The 17,432-nt window shown below is 37.6% G+C and overlaps 1 protein-coding gene across 3 annotated transcripts in view; it reads left to right on the forward strand.

Moving 5' to 3' along the window:
• The window catches only part of LOC110096041, a 134,637-nt gene that overhangs the window by 22,146 nt on the left and 95,059 nt on the right, over positions 1-17,432 (forward strand). For all 3 annotated transcript variants that reach the window (XM_020821799.2, XM_020821801.2, XM_020821800.2), the window contains exons 6-9: positions 15,824-16,073; positions 16,154-16,633; positions 16,707-16,892; positions 17,029-17,313. In XM_020821799.2, the coding sequence (XP_020677458.1) occupies positions 15,824-16,073; positions 16,154-16,633; positions 16,707-16,892; positions 17,029-17,313 (1,201 nt within the window). The remainder of the gene's footprint in view (positions 1-15,823; positions 16,074-16,153; positions 16,634-16,706; positions 16,893-17,028; positions 17,314-17,432) is intronic.

The raw sequence follows: 17,432 nt of genomic DNA on the forward strand, positions 1-17,432 counted from the left end.
ATTTTGCTTTAAGTACCGGAATGGATTTATTTCATTTTAAATATTTTTGGACTTTTGGGATTTTTGTGAAGTTTTTCTGGTATTTGGGATTTTTTGAGAATTTTCTGGATTTTTGGGATTTTTGTGGAGTTTTGGGATTTTTGTGGAATTTTGGGTATTTTGGGTGGTTTTTGAAAGTGTTTGGAATGAACTTTTGGGAGATATTTGAAAATATTTGGAAACCCCTCCGGTTGAGATAAACATTCAACACGGCCATCATCGGGGTGTTCGGGGTCACTTTCACTTTATGGATTGAACCTTGTCAACTCTATCGGGCTGTCGATAGAGGATCAGGTTTCGTAGGCTTTGTACCCTGATGAATCCTTTATTAAGCAGCTCTTGTAATTGGTCTTTCAGTTCCTTCAACTCTTTTATCGCCATCTGATAAGGGGCTTTAGCAACAGGATCTGCTCCACTAACCAGCTCAATGGTAAAATCAATTTCCCTGCTTAGAGGTAAGTCAGGTAAATCATATGCAAACACTTCTGGATACTCTTTCACAACAGGTATCTCCTCTAATTCATTCTCTTTTTTCTTCTCCTCCTTAACATAGGCTAAAAAGCCATCATAACCATTCCTCAACAATTTGTATGCCACCAAGGAAGAGACTATCATTGAAGTTATGCCTCTTTCCCCTATGAATTTAAATTCTTTCTCTCCTGACATATAAAATTTAAGTTCTTTCTTATTACAGTCTATGATCACAAAGTGGCAAGACAACCAATCCATACCTAGGATCATATCAAATTCCATTAAAGTCAATAGCATAAGATATGTTCCCAAGTTTCTATCACCTACAGTCAACTCCACATGACACCTCTTGGTTTCCAACTGACTCCCATTAGGCATCAAAACTGATAAAGGTTTGAGCATACTTGAAGAAAACAAATCAACTAACTTAACAAACTTCTCCGAAATGAAAGAACATGATGCTCCCTTATCAAATAACACCTTAATAGGTTTGTTATATACAAAGATTGTTCTTAAATACCATGCATGTAACATAACATAAAGCTTATTTTACTCATACATCATTAAGGAAATCATTGACATTAAATAAAGTCCATACCTGTGATAACATCAGGAGAGTCTTTTGCTTCTTGTTGGGATAAACCATAAACCCTCGGCTGAACAGGTTGACGAGCTTGGCCTTGAGATGGAGTTGATGCAGTAGACTCCATCATCCTTGGCCTTCCAACTGTCCTCTGAGGAGCACTACCTGTTCTAGCCTCTGCGGTAGACTTCTGCCCCAAGATAGGGCAAGATTTTGCCATGTGCCCTGATTGATGGCACCAGAAACAGGTATTTGTGTCTTATGAGCCCTCCCATACTTATTGCATATAACAGGAGTGCTGCTCTCTGAATTGTTGGGCTTGAGCTTCTTCCAATTAGATCTTCCAGATTGAAAAGATTGGGTGGTCTTTGATATATCTTCATTCTTCATCTTCTGAAAATCTCCTCCTCTGAGTACTATGCAAATCACTCTTAATTAGACCTGTCAATTTCGGGTTACGGGTCGAACCCGACCCGACCGTAACTGACCCGGCTTTATTCGGGTTCGGGTCAACCCGACCCGGTTTTATAAACGGGTTGGTTTTCGGAACCCGAACCCGACCCGCTTTGGGTTCGGGTCAACCCGACCCGTTTAGGGTTTAGGGTCACGCGAAGTCGAGCGGTGCAGCTTCGGGCTCGGGTCAACCCAAACCCGAAAATTTCGGGTCGGGTTCGGATCGGGTTTTCGGGTCGGGTCCAATATTGACAGGTCTACTCTTAATTTTCTTTGCCCTCTCAACCAAGGTAGCATAATCCTCAATGCCAAAAGGGATTAATGGATGTTTAATAGTATCTCTCAAGCCACTTAGAAAGCGATGACATTTTTCTTCAACATTGGGAATATAAATGAGAGGCATACCTAGAGAGCCTTGTGAACTCAGCCTCATACTGTGTAATGGTTCTATCTCCCTGCACCAATCTATTAAATTTGTCTTGCATTGACCTCCTAGCAGTCATTGGAACATATCAGTCTCTAAACACCTTGACAAACTCCTCTCAGGTCACTTGGCTGCTATGTCTTCCTCCAAAAGTTTCTTCTAATGACTTCTCCACCATCTCTCTGCTTCCCCATTAAAGGCATATGCAGCTAAGTTAACCCTTATATCTTGAGGGCATAACATTCCTTCCAATATCTTCTCAATCCTCATTAACCAGTCCTCCGCCTCTATGGGTCCACCTCCTACGAATGATGGAGGCTTCATGTCTTGTAATAACTTTTAATTCTTGTTCATTACAGTGCTTCTATTGCCTCTAACTTGAGTCTGAGTGCTCTTTATCATTTGGGTCATGGCTCACATCATCTGCATGAAAGAGTCCATAGTAACATTAATGCTATTGCTTTGAGGCTCCGCTGATGCTGACAAATCTCTCTTGACCTCTCAAATATTGCCATAAGTGGCATCATGTTTAGGTTACTCAGCCCTGAGACATAATGCAACAAAACAATCTAAGCAATCTATAATACATGTATCTTATACCTACTCTAACCTATATGATTATCCTATTGGCTCTTTCATAAAAATCATTATTCTCAAATCCTTTGCTCTGAACCACACTTTGTCACGACCCGGCCCGATTAGCTCGCAAGTGCAAGGCGGGAACGAAAGTTGGACAGTAGAAATTAATAAAAAATTCACATTTCTCTATTAACATGTCTTTAAACATACACAAAACATTCTCAACATGATGAAAGAGCTACTAAAGAACTCAAAGTAAAATTTTTGATTTAATTTATAAACCAAAATTAACATATTCCAGAAGATTCATTACAAAAGGAAGTGTTCAAAATAGAACTAACTATCAAAGTTATCCTATACAACCATCTATACCAAAACATCAAAAACTCAAAAAGGAACCTGCCGCCCGTCGTCTCCCTACGACGGTACATGAGGGGAGGTCTATCCGCCATTTATCCTTTAACAAATCTTCCTAAAAAGTGTCCCACAACATGGGTGAGTCACAACTCAATAGGTGTAAATGACATTCAAATAAATTTAGGCTCAAAGAAAGAAAGCTACAACATGCTTTGATATCTTAGTAAAAGAATAATCAATATATTACCACATTTGTTTAAGATGAATACATGTCTTTACTACAACCAACCATTAAAAAAGCGGACAAGGCGTCGGCATTGAGTCGCGCCTCAAGTTGAGGCGGAAGTCATGCGTATCGGGGCTTACGCCTCGAATCATCTAGCGAAGCCTACGATTTTTTCGCACGAGACATACACATTAGAGCGTAACGCCTTGAGGTAGTATGAGGCACCGCCTCGAAATTTTTTCTTCGGTTTATATGTAAATACGACGCAGCCGATTCGTGTTCGTGTATTTGAGTATAGGATTAGGGCTTCCTGTGAGAATTGAAAGGCGAATTAGAGGCGAAGCCGTGAGGGCAGACATCGGTTAGGTCGGAAGAGCAGGTACGCGGTGTTGTGGCCTTGACCTTGACATGCAGTAACGAAAGCTTGAATAACTCTTGATTCGGCTTTCTTTCATTAGTCCGCTCAGTACATGCTCGGTACCGAGCAGGTACAAGCTCGGTACTGCTCAGTACATGCTCGGTACTTCTAGGTACTGAGAAAGTACATGCTCGGTACTTAGCGGTACAGGCTTGGTACGGAGCCAGTATCGCTCGGTACCGAGCGGTACATGCTGGGTACCGAGCGGTACATGCTCGGTACCGAGCGTATTGAGCATATACAACAAGCAGAATTTCAAAATTACTCTTATAATATAATTTTGTTCCGGGGGCGCTGCCCTCGAAAACCCCCGCAGGGGGAAGCACCCCCTTGGACCCCCGCCAGACTGGTATATTTTTGTATTCATGTTGTTTTATTATTAGTAGTACAAATAATTGTTAAAATATATCCTATTGTTAGCATGACTAGTGGCATAAGAAGGAAAGATCCTGCATGAAAATATGGAACTCAAGTTGAAGTGTCAGCTGAAGGTGTAAAGAAGGGATATGTTTACATGAAATGTAATTTCTGTGAGAAACGCATAACTGGTGGCGTCAAGAGATTGAAGGATCATCTAGGCTGCACTCATGTCTATGCGGGACCATGTGCAAAAGTTCCTGATGAGGTGAAAAAGGAATGTACAAATTATTTAAAAAAGTTTGCCACCACAAAGGAAACCACACAAAGAAATATGAAAGAGATGATAGGAAACTCTTCTTATTATGGATCACAATATGAAGGTTGCAGTACTGGAAGCAATCTAGTTTCTTCTAACCGAGGCAGTCGGGGGCTAATGGATAGATATATGCTAAATATTGATAATGAGGAAAATATAAATACTCAGGATATTCAGCCTCCTACAGCTACAAAAGAACTCAGGAAGAGAGTCTGTTTGGATATCGCCAGATTCATCTATGAAAATGAGATTTCATTTAATGTTGTTAGGAGTCCGTTGTGGATCAATATGTTACGATTTATTGGAAGCTATGGAAGAGGATTACAACTTCCAAGCATGTATGAGCTAAGGACTTGGATGCTGAATGAGGAGGTTTAGACAATTTCAAATAATGGTGGATGATGTTAAGAAGACTTGGATTGATATAGGAGTGACAATAATGTCAGATGGTTGGTCAGATATTCGATATAGAAGTATTATTAATTTCTTGGTCAACAATTTATATGGAACAGTTTTTCTCAAATCAGTAGATGCTTCAAGCTTTGTGAAGGATGCACACTTATTATTTGAAATGTTGGATGAAGTTGTAGAGGAAGTGGGAGATGCCTTAGTAGTACATGTTGTTACTGATAATGCAAGTGCATGCAAAGCTGCAGGAAGAATGTTAATGGAGAAGAGGCCTCACCTTTACTGGACTCCTTGTGCTGCACATTATATTGACTTGATGCTTGAGAGGTTGTGACAGTTGCCTCAACATAAATCAGCCATATTGAAGGCTAAATTCGTTAGTAAGTTTATATACAATCATTCTTGGGTAATCAGTTTGATGAGAAAATTCACTGACAAAGAAATTATTAGACCTGCTGTTACAAGATTTTCTACTGCATATTTAATATTGCAGAGATTCAAGGAGTTAAGACAACCTTTAGAAGCAATGTTTGCTTATAAAGAGTGGGATAAAAGTTCATGGGCAAGACGGTTCATTTTGGCGCAGTACAAATTATGTTTTGAAGACAACATGACCATTAGTAAAGGTGCTTAGAATGATTGATGGTGAGAGGGCCCCGGCTATGAGATTTATTTATGAAGCAATGAATAGGGCTAAAGAAGACATTGCAAAAGAATTGAGAGGTCAAGAAAGTGCCTACAAAGAAATATGGTATATTATAGATGAAAAGTGGGATCGACATTGGGGGCAGATCGAATGAAAAAACTAGTTTATGTTATGTTTAACAAAAAATTGAAAGATAGACATCTCAAATTGCAAAATTTAGGAAATATTGAGAATGAAATTGACCCTTTGCTTGTTGATGAGTTACAATCTGATGATGAATGTGTTACTCCTAAGAATGCTGATGTATCTAAAGTTGAAGCAGAAGGAGAAAGTCATGTCAATGAAGAAGACAATGAAGCAACTACCCAAGTATATAAAAGAAAGAAACAAAGTGAGATTGGAGCTTCAAAAAAATTTAAAGGTATTCTTAAATATAATGAATTATTTTGTATGTTACTATTGTTTCATTTTAGAGCTAATGAAATATTAACTGATATATGAGATAAATGAAAAAATATTATAGATGAAGAAGAGTTGGATGATGACTTTGACATTAATTATGAAGATTCTTTTGAAGACAATCAAAGTGATGATGAGCCTGCTTTGGGTTTTGATCTTAAGGGGATGTTTTATTTTTAAGTGAGTTTATTTTAAATCTTGTATTCCAGTAATATTATCTTAAACAAATCTTCAAATTCATAGTTGACATAATATTTTATTATTATTTGTCATTATTTATAATTTTAAATTAATTTATTTTAATCGTTTTGAGGCTTACGCCTCGATCCGCCTCGAGGCTTACACCTCGTCTCGCTTAGAAAAAACGCCTCGATTCCCGATTTCTCCTTTTAAAACTGTGATTACAACCTTTATGGTCTCATTCATTTATTAAACTTTTCATTCTTCCTCTTAAAACATCCTTGCCTCAAATAATAGTCTAAAATGCATATAAAATAAATATGAAATGTTCATAATATCTTAACATATATATAACACCCATCTCGGAAGTATCACTTGTACTGATCAGGTACATAAAATTGGTCATTCATTTACCATTTGTTTCAAAAGAACATTTTTTACCATTTGGTTCAAAAGATTCTCCTTTACTATTGCTCAAAAGAGCTCCTTTATCATTTGATACTTCCGCGTCAACATGCACATGCACATAATTCTTACATATTCATAAGAGAGGCTTTTGTAAACTACTCGAGTGTATGCTTTCATAAGGATATACATGTTTGCTATGCTCATATGTTTATTTGCATGTAAAAAAAAGGCATGTGTAATACATATAAAGGAAAGAGCATGAGATTCATTAATGACTTCTAATATTGCATAGAAAGGACTTTACATTTGCATCAAGAGATCGTAAGCTTATATAAGGAAACATGCTAGTCATAATAATACCATAAAGAGCATAAAAAGGAGAAATACCATTTCTATGTATTTGCATGTAAAAAGATATTCTAAATTTAAAAGAAGTCTATTTCACCTACCTCATATTGTGTACCACTTTCGATTGTCCAATCAAACCATTCCCTCCAAATGTTTAATATCTAAAAGAGACATACACAATGTGTAAGTATAAATAGTCCCTACATAACTTCCTAAACCCTTAATCTATGATAATAAAGATCTCAATCTTATGTCATGTCTAAGTTTTCAATTTAAACCCCTCCTACCATTTCATGACATCTCTCATTCCCATTATCTCTCATTTTATTTGTCGCTAGAACTAAGATTTCAACATAACCCTAGCTTTTTGGAAAGTCTCAAACAATTCTTTGCTCACCTCAAACATACAAATCTCCTCTTTCCCCCTTAAACTCAAGCTAACATACAACAATTCATTAGATTTTTCTAATTTAAAAATTTAGAAAATAATAATTCATGCTAAAGCTAAAATTCTTGCATTAAAATCTTCCTAAGTTAAAAAAAGAAACAACACACTCAAATGGTTTTTCATGATTTTGGAAAACCCTAACTATTGGGGCATGACAAATATCCCCTAAAAAGAATTTAGCTTCACAAAAAAACTTCCTAACCTCAATTAGAAACTTTCCTACAAAGACATTTTGAAAGAAAATCAAAATTGGATAAAACCCTAAATTTCAAAATCCTCATTCCTCTTGAAAACAACTCATATTTCGGTTTAAAAACATCCCTTTACCCTTCCTTAAACTTATCTCAAAGATATATTAAGTTTTTTCAAAACCCTAATTTCCTTCCGTTAGTGAAAACTCAAGGAAAAAGAAAGGAAACACTTGCAAACAACTTACCTTAGCCTCCTCTTAGGCTTCGTTTGGGACGGGTTTTTTATTGCTTTCTAAAACGGAGTTTTAAACGGAGTTTTAGTACAAAAATAAAAAATTTTGTACTAAAACTCCGTTTTAGAAAGCAATAAAAAAGCCGTCCCAAACGAAGCCTTAGATTTCCCTACAAGCTCCTCCACGAACGGCCGCCGGAAAACGCCTCTAAGATCGCTGGAGTCGCCTCCTACTCGGTTCGGGCCGCAAACAAGAATGGGGACCGAAACATGCGGTCCCCTATTTAGAGTGGAATCCTCTTATTAAAAGCCTAATTACCTAAAAGATCTTACTTAAACATCTTCTCTATTCAAAGGTCATCAAGGGCAAAGTTGTCATTGAGAACTTTCCGAAAATTTTAACTCCCAAAATACTTAAAATCCGATATGGGTTCTATACATCGTTTTGCTTAGAATTTTGCGCTCTATTTTATGAAATTTATTGCGTCGAATTCCGACGACTTTGAAAAAATTCACTTAAAAATCGCCGCGACGCATCGAAAAGCGTGCGAGGTCTAACCCGTCCTTTTTTGCGGGTTTTACATTAGCATGGTAATTTTTTGCTTTTCCCTGTTGCATATGATTGCAATTTTTCGGTATCTACACCTTGATGGATGGAATGACATTCCTCTTGAAATATTGTATATCAATCTTTGATTTGGAAGTTTAAAACCAAGAATTTTCTCTGTGTTGTATAGTTGAGCTGAAAGGTAGGTAGTTATGCCAGAATTGCAAAACCGCTGCATTCAGAGTAAGCTATTATCTTAGAATATTTATTCACATCTAGTTTGTAAACGTAGTACATGTTTTAAAATTCATCTCTATCAGGTACTTCATCTTTTTCTTTTGGTGTGTGGCTTCAATGAAGCTTTACTTTGGAAGAATCTTTGGAAGTCCCTTATCTATGGGGACTTCAATTTCCTTCCTTTGTTTATGGAGAAGGCTAGGGGTAAGCCTCCTGTGCCCATTAACTTCATTGATTTTAATGACTACATATTCCAAACCAGACTCTTTCACCTTCCCAGCGTCGGTCTTATCTTCAGTTGGTTTCATAATCAACCTGAAAATTCTGCATGGGCTAAAATTGATAGAATTCTATGTAACCCTAATTGCAGGAATAATTACCCACACTCCTTTAATATAGGCCTACCTCCACTCTCTTTATATTACTCTGCGTTGGTTTTACGGATGGGTAACTTTTCCACAACAAAGCATAAAATCCTTCTTAGAAACTTGTGGATTAACTTCCCCAGTTACTCAGACGTAGTAGGCGCTGCTTGATCCTTTTTTGTCTCTAGTGATCCTATTTTTATTATTTAAAAAAAAATTAAAGCTGTTAAGAAAGTTCTCAAAAACTGTCCTTGTAATTTTAACTACCAAATGCATCAAATTTCTTTTTCTCTACAAGCAATGTAAGATAGAGGTTTTGGTCGCATGGAGTGAGTCCAAAATTATTCAAGAGAATCTTGCCAAGTCCTCTCTCTAAGAATTGCAATGGATTAAACAACAGAGCCCTGCATTGGGTACCCATACCCACACCCACCTATGGGTGGGTATGGAATGGGTATGGGTGGGTATGAGTATGCCCATGGCCTTGTGGGTGGGTATGGGTGGGCACTCAACATTGAGGGATAAATTGATTTATATTGTTAATCACTGTATATCTTATATTACTGCAATCCTCACTCCCTAGTGTGCAACACTTAACCACGCTATGACTACGGTAAATTTTGATATGCGGATTGAAAGTTTGCAATGAGAGCAAAGGGCAACAAGCCTCGAGGCCATTAGTTCGTGGCAAACTGCGTTCAAAAGCATGAAAAGTGGGTGGGTATAGGTGGGTACAACTTCCCGAAAGTCACCATGGGTGGGCGTGGGTGGGCGAAGCCTGTCCGAGTAAAACATGGGTACCCAACCAGGCCCTCATGTAGGGCTTTATTAAACAATAGGCCAAAGCTGCTTGGCTCAGTAAGGGAGAGGACAGCTTGTGTTTTCTTTATCAGCGAGTTAATTGTAGCAAGAACCACTGCTTAGAATTCTTTTCATTCTTCTTCTTCTTGTCAAATGGCTACGGAGACTAAATTTGGTTTTTTTAGAATGGATTTTCCCTTAATTGAAATTTTGACTTTTTATTCAAATCCATTATTTTCTAACTTCAAAAGCTTGGGAGTTATTTTGAAATTTGGAAGATGAACAAGAATTGATGTTTCCAGAAGTACATCCTTTTATTATCCCTGCTTGATAGTTTACCAAATTTTGAGGTGTAAACTTCAATAGTAGCATTAATACCCCAACAAGAAAATGGTAAACCTGTTGAGCCATACAAACACCAGACCTTTTTTTTTTCCTACTAACTCTCCAATATTTTACTCCCACTTTTGACCATCAATGTAACTCCTTATAATTTGATAGATGTTCTCTTGACCGGGGAATCAAGAATTTCAAAAATTGTGAATTTCAGAAAGAAAGATTTTGGTTTAATAAAAGTGATATATTAGAACCTCTCTTCCTTCAATGCCATCAATAAATCTTCTTTTGATTCTTGTGAAGACATGGAGAAATCCAAAGCCTGCAATTTTCCATCTGTCAGCAACCATTAAAAATAGAATATTTCTACATTCCTTCGCTACATGACCAGACTCCAAAGAATTAAATGCTTCACCATATTGGGAAAACTCGGTTACCAGCAGAAACCAGAGGAGGTAGAAGATCTACGGTATCTCTTGGGCGGTTGAACCACTTCTGCAAATGAACAAGCCTTCACTCCATCCACTTATTAGAGCCAATAGGATCCTTGTTTCTTCGCAATCCATGCTTCTGATCTTCAACTCTTGACATTCCACTCTTCCAACTTTCACCCCAATCGATTCTACTAATACCAAAATTTATCATACTTTGTTGTCACGAACCAAGCTATTCAGCTAGGATATTGCTATTTTCAGGTGGTAGTCGCTTGGCCATGTGTTGAAAGGGTTGAAACTAGGGGTGTCAAATGAGTTTTGGGTTGGGTTCGGGTTTAACCCGAAATTGACCCGCTGATGCGGGCAAACTAGAAAGAAAAGTCAAATAAGAGAACACTTGAACAATAGAAACCAAACTAGATTCAATCTAGATTGCAAACATCCAAACAAACATCAAAACAAACGAAAAAAGTCGAACAAACAAAACTAAATTATAAAATAAAAACACTATCCTCAGAACAACAGACAAGTGGTTTCTTCACATGCAACGAAAAGTATGAAATATATGATAAAATGCTTAGGGCTTGCAAACCAAGGGTCCACCACAGCAATAAGGTCCAACGTCCAACCAAACTCCTCCGGCAAATGTCTCCAAATCAGCCAACAAACAGTTCTAAATAGCTCAAGAAGAAGGATACAAGTGGAGTGGAACTTTTGTAGAGCATAAGAGATTAGAAGCCAAGACGAATAGAGAGGAGGAAGAGATATTTGGAACAAGCTCTCAAGCTTTTCAAAGAGAAGAAACCCTCAGGTTTTTAGCCAACTTATCTCAAGTTAATCAACAACCTTTTCATCACAAAATCACCTCATATTTATAGGAGAGAAAGGGTAGCCAAACAACCAACTTCCACCTCCAACCGAACCAATCAGGTAAGAGGAAGAGGAAGGCCAACAGGCAACATAAAACAGCACCCGAATAGACAGCACAGGAACCAGGTAGAGGCAGCCACGGGAAAGCAGCCAGGGAAGAAACCGAGAAGGCACACAGGGGACTGGAACCAACACCCATCAAAAGGGGAAGAGAACCAGCCACAGGAACAACACTAGGGAGAAATTGAGGGGACACAAAGAAGGGGAAGAGGCAAGCTCCAACTCCACATAATGAGCTAATGGAAGAATACCTTTACAAATTTATGAGCTAAATAGTTCAATTACTCCCCAAATAATGAGCTAAACATCTGCTCAAACATTAATAAGCTATCACTAAGTAGATCCCAACTTAATAGCTCAAAACCAAAGCAGCCAAAGCCCAACCTGTGAGCAGCCAAAGCTCAACCCGAGAGCATCCAACAAGCAACCCAAAGACCGTAGAACCCAAGAAGCTAGCACACCCAAGGTTTATCATGCCCAAACACATCCTACTCATGATCATTGGATGTTTTCCATCATTGGATAGCATAAAAAAACATAAAACACGACTATAATATTCAAATTACAATAAAACAAAAATAAGCAAAAATATGCATGCATCACCTGCCTTCAACCCCCTTGACCTGAACCCGACCTAGGTCTAGCCCGGTCAAAATGGCCCGACACCCATTTTGATATGAAATTTTTTTTCTCTCATTCATATTATATTTTAAATTTTTCACAAAAAAAAATCATGATTTTGCCAAAAGTTAACTGGCAAGACCGCAATAATTTCACACTCATGAACAAGTAATCTATATTTCTCAGCCACGATGTGAAATTTCAACATTCATGCTTGATCCTGAACATTTGTTTTCTGGCCTGACTTCACACGTCTTGCAATTCAGTGTGGTATATTTTAGGGCACTTTTTGATGAGGAAAGCGGATTCTAACATTTGTAGATTCTTCAAAAAATAGAAAATGAAATAACTCTAAACGCATATATAGCATTAAAGAAAGCTCCCAACAAATCTACAATTATCCAAAATAATGAAATATCTATACAACAACAACAACAACATCAAGCCTTTGTCCCATTACGTGGGGTCGGCTACATGAATCCTTTTTCGCCATTGTGTCCGGTTAAAAGTCAAATTCTCATTTAAATCTAATAAAGAAAGATCATTTTTAATATTTTCTAACCAAGTTTTTTTAGGTCTACCTCTACCTTTCTTAACATAAGTCAAATCTAACACCTCAACTTTCTTAACCAGGTCATCGGAAGGCCTCCGTTTAATGTGACCAAACCATTTAAGGCGGCTCTTTCTAATCTTATCTTCCACTGGAGCTACTCCAACCTTTTCATGTATATGCTCATTTTGTATCCTATCTCTAAGGGTGATGTAGACAAAGGGGGGGTCAACTCATGTCCAAAATGAATCAATTTTGGCTTCCCCCGAGTTTACAAGCTCAATCAAAATTGAGCTGAAATTTTAGCTCATTTATGAGTTGGTCTTTAGTTTACTTATTGAATTAAGGGTTATCTCATTATTAGCTAACATTTTAGTTCATTAATTATCTTTTAATTAATGTACTTCTTATAATTTTTAATATTTTAATGTATGTTGTCTCTTGGGATTCCAAAATGGCTTTTGGAATCCCAAGGAATGTGTTTTCCCATGCCATGGCTCCTTGGCTTCCACGGGTGGCTGATTTCCGTGCATTGTCTCCTTGGTTCTCACGGTGGCTGTTGGTTTTCCGAGCTGGGGGAGTTTTCCCGTGGCTTTGGCACCTCGGTTCCATGCGGTTCCTTTGGTTCCTGTGGTTGCCCCTTCGGTTCCTTGGCTTGGGCTATTTTTCCGTGAAAAACAATTAGGTTTTTAATGTTTGTCTTTTGGAATTCCTATGGGAATTTATTAGGTGTCTTTTGGTATTCCCCTTTCATACCTATATATATGGGGGGACTTGTAATGTTTAAAAAAGTGAATGATATGTGATTTTTGGAAATGTAAACCTGCGGGTTTCATTGGAAAAGCTTGCGAGCTTTGTCCACCTTCTTCTTATCCCCTCCGGAAATCTTGCGAGCTTTTTCCAACCTTTCGTCTCGGCTGCTAATCTCTTTCGTCTCTCCGCAAGTGCCACTCCATCTGTATCTTTCGTCTCTAAGTAAAGCAACTTTAGGGTGTCTTTGATTTCGAGTCAAAAGTTGTAATCCGTCGTCGTTTGTAATGTTTTTCTTTTTAATTTAATTTGAAATATAAGAGTTTGTTCATCTCTCTCTTCCTAGTCCTTCTTCGTGCTTTTAGTGTTTTCGTCGTTGTAGGTCTAATCTTATTTTTGTGCGGGCGAGGGGTATAGGCTCCCTATATTTCTTGCCTCCACCAAAGGGTCAAGCCACTCATCCACCTAAGCATCCTCATCTCTGCAACACTTAACTTAGTATTATGCTTCTCTTTTAATGGCCAACATTCGGCACCATAAAGCATTGCAGGTGTCACCACAATCTTATAGAATTTTCCCTTAAGTTTGAGGGGGACTTTTCTATCACACAAAAAGCCCGATGCATTCTTCCACTTCAACCATCCAACTTGAATTATGCTGATAATATCCCCATCAATTTCACCATCACTCTGAACAATAGATCCAAGATATCTAAAACATGTACTCTTATTAATGACTTGATCGCCTAAAGTCACAATCCCATCAGTAGGTCTATCGCTACTTAAATTACACTAAATATATTAAGTTTTAGATCTACTCAAGCGAAAACCTTTAGACTCTAAAGTTGACCTCCATAATTCGAGTTTACCTTCAACTCCCTCTCTAGTCTTATCAACAAGAAGAATATCATCAGCAAAAAGCATACACCAAGGTATATCCTCTTGCAAATGTCTAGTGAGAACATCCATGACTAAAGCAAAAGATATGGACTTAAGGCTGATCCTTGATGTAATCCAACCGAAATAGGAAAATACTTGGTCAAACCACCTTGTGTTTGAACACAAGTAATAGCCCTTGCATACATATCTTTAATGATTTGAATATAAGCATTATTAACTCCTTTCTTTTTAAGAACTCTCCATAGCACTTCTCTTGGAACTTTATCATATGCTTTCTCTAAATCAATAAATATCATATGTAGATCCTCTTTATTATCTCTATATTTCTCCATCAAACCTCTCAATAAATGTATGACTTCCATAGTAGACCTACCGGGTATGAATCCAAATTGATTTTGCAAAATAATGAAATATTTATAAGGTATAAATTTATGTCTTTGTTTCTTATATATGGTTCCAAGGGTTTTAGACTAGATTATGGGTTTTATACCTGGATTGATGACTAGCAGATTGGAACAATAAGCTGGGAAGGAACGATGCTCTTGATTATAGATTCTGCACATTGAGAGGAAACAATGGATAAACAAAATAGGTTTTGGAATGTATCGCAAGAAGAACGGGAAGTAATAGAGAGGCGGCGTTTCACCATTGCTTTGGTGGAATGAACTGCGAGAAAGCTAGTGGGCATTCTCGATCGAAGACCTCTGCTGCTACAAGACAAGTAGGCATCCTCTGCAACTTGAAGAACATATACAAGAATAGGGGTAGGGGCACGGTGCGAAACAGGCAAGGCAAGCATAATAAGAAACACTGAAACACTTCACGCCCACGGCCTGCCCTATTAATCAAATGATTTGGGTTTCTTTCGGGTCATTTTGGGATTTTCGAGTTGACTAGAATCTGACCTGAAATTAAAATTGGATCAGGTTTAGATATCTAAACCTGAACCTGACCTATCTTCTAAATGGGTCGACTTGAACCCAGAATTTTTTGGTCTGGTCTGAGTCGGATTTTTGGGTCATGTCATATATTGACACCCTTAGTTGAAATTGATTATTGGCATGCTGACAAAATGTAGACCGAGCTTTTAAAAGAAGTCGTCTAAAGGAAACATGAAGTGCACCCAAATAGTTAGATAAGGTTGATGTGGATGATGATTTTCATTGTAACATTATTGATGTGGGTTGCTCATTTCAGTCTTGTCTTTTTATTTACGTGTTTTGCTCTTTAGAAAGTTAACTATACCGCATTAATGAGCACCTTCAATACTTAGCAGTATTTTCTCTGTGCAACTAAACCTAGTGATTTTGTGTTTGCCCTTGGACAGGCCCATTTTGGCTTTCCCTTCTTTTGGCTTGTTATTGTTGGATGATTTTGTTTAGCTTTTATTTTACGAGGACCAGTTTGGCGCCATGCATGCTATTCCTTGTCATCAAGCTACTATCATCATCATTAGCTTTATCCCATATTCCCATGTATTTGGGGTCTGCTCTTTGAGAGATGGATCAGGACTTGAACTGTTTTTTGAATTATTTTGCCTTTTATCCTTCAAAATCCAAAGAAATGATTCAGTTATAACTACATTAATGATAGTGGTGCTCTAAGATTAAGTATGCTCAGATAAACGTCATGATATCTTTAATAATTAAATAAATATTTATTCACAAAGTTTGAGCTACATTTACTACTGAAAATCTTCAGCGTGCAATAAATGTAGAAAGTTATTATTGAAGACATTTTTGAAGGTTTGTCTTTTAAATGTCCTTTTTTTGGTTCAAAACTTGCTACATATTATGTGTGAATGCAGGTTGTTAGCTCTGGCTGCCTGTTTTGCAACTAAAATGATTCGGAAATACGGTTCAGCTGAACATAAGGGAGAGAAAGTCCTTTCTCCTCGGAAGGATTTTAAGAGTGTACATATGTGGAAACGTAAGCATTTCCAGAAGTTTTGTGGGACAAGTAACTCCCGAATGCTTTCTGGGATGGCCCTTCTGTTGGAGGTTATTAGAAATCTTCAAAACCAACTGAGTTCAAAGGACAGAAGGCTGCTTCTTGATGTATGGTGCTGGATTTGCTATGTTGATTTAATGGTTATGCTTATATAAAAATATACCTTTAAAAATGTTTCTTTATGTAGATGAGAGATGGAAAAGATATGAGAGACATGGTTAATGGAGAAAACTTGCAGAATAATTCAATGCTTCCAATTGCTTTAGCTGAGTCTGTTTCATTAAGCGTGTTAGATTCCGTGGAATCTCAGGCTAAGGCATCATTATTACAGTTCAATGAACTTGAAGATGAGGCCTTATCTTCAGCAAAACCTTCTTCTAGTCAAGTGAATTTGAATGAGATTTATGTTCCTGAAGCTGATCCCATCGCAAGGAGTAAAATACTTCATTTGGAAAATCCTAAGGAAACCATCACACGTTGGAAAAAAGATAGTCCTGACCTGAAAACTGTTGTAGAGGAAGCTTTATGTTATGACCGCCTCCCATTAGCAGTGCTTCATGTGCATCTTCAACGCCATGGGGATCAGATGGATGAAAAACAACGTTATGATAATTTTACTGAAGTTTGTGAAATTGGTCGAGCTATTGCTTATGATCTTTTTCTAAAGGTAGTATGTTGTTTTAACATAATGAGATTGTCCAAACTTTCTTTGTGAACAAAAATTACTTGCATTTGTCCAGGGTGAAAGCACACTAGCTGTGGAGACATTACTAAGACTTGGTGAGGATTTAGAACTTACCCTTCGGCAATTGTTGCTTGGTACTGTCAGAAGATCACTCCGAGCACAAATTGCCAAAGAAATGGAATCGTATGGATACCTGAGAAGAACAGAGATGAAAATATTGGAGAGAATTTCTCTTATTGAGGTTTCTCCTTTATTTTTCCATTGTCTATTCTTTTGTTAATTTTGTGTTGGTTATGATTTATTTTGCTAATTTTAATCTATCAATTGCATTCGATTTATCTGATGGCTAACTCTTTCATTTCAATGTTTTAAAATAGCGGTTGTATCCTAGCAGCAGCTTCTGGTTTGCATATCATGGGAAGCAGAAAGACGGAATTGTGTCAAGCGCTAATTGGGAGGTTTCAAAAGCTGAATTGAAATTTCATGTGAATGACAGTTTCATCATCGAATGTGGAGATATTGATGGGGTCATTTTAGGCTCGTGGGCTAATTTGGATGATGGCCCTGCCTTTTCTGTGGTTGATGAAGAAAATGTCCATGCTGCATACTGGGCTTGTGCTGCGACTTGGGCTGATGCTTGGGATCAAAGAACTATTGACCGTGTATGATCAAAACTTTGATAATTGCTAGGATCTGTTCAAACAATTACCATTAGTGTGTTTTCATGTTATTCTTGGCTTGAATTTTAATTATTGCTTTTCTATCTTCTTAAAATGTCATA

The sequence above is a fragment of the Dendrobium catenatum genome, unplaced genomic scaffold (assembly GCF_001605985.2).
Source record: "Dendrobium catenatum unplaced genomic scaffold, ASM160598v2 fragScaff_scaffold_91, whole genome shotgun sequence".
Classification (NCBI taxonomy): Eukaryota; Viridiplantae; Streptophyta; class Magnoliopsida; order Asparagales; family Orchidaceae; genus Dendrobium; species Dendrobium catenatum.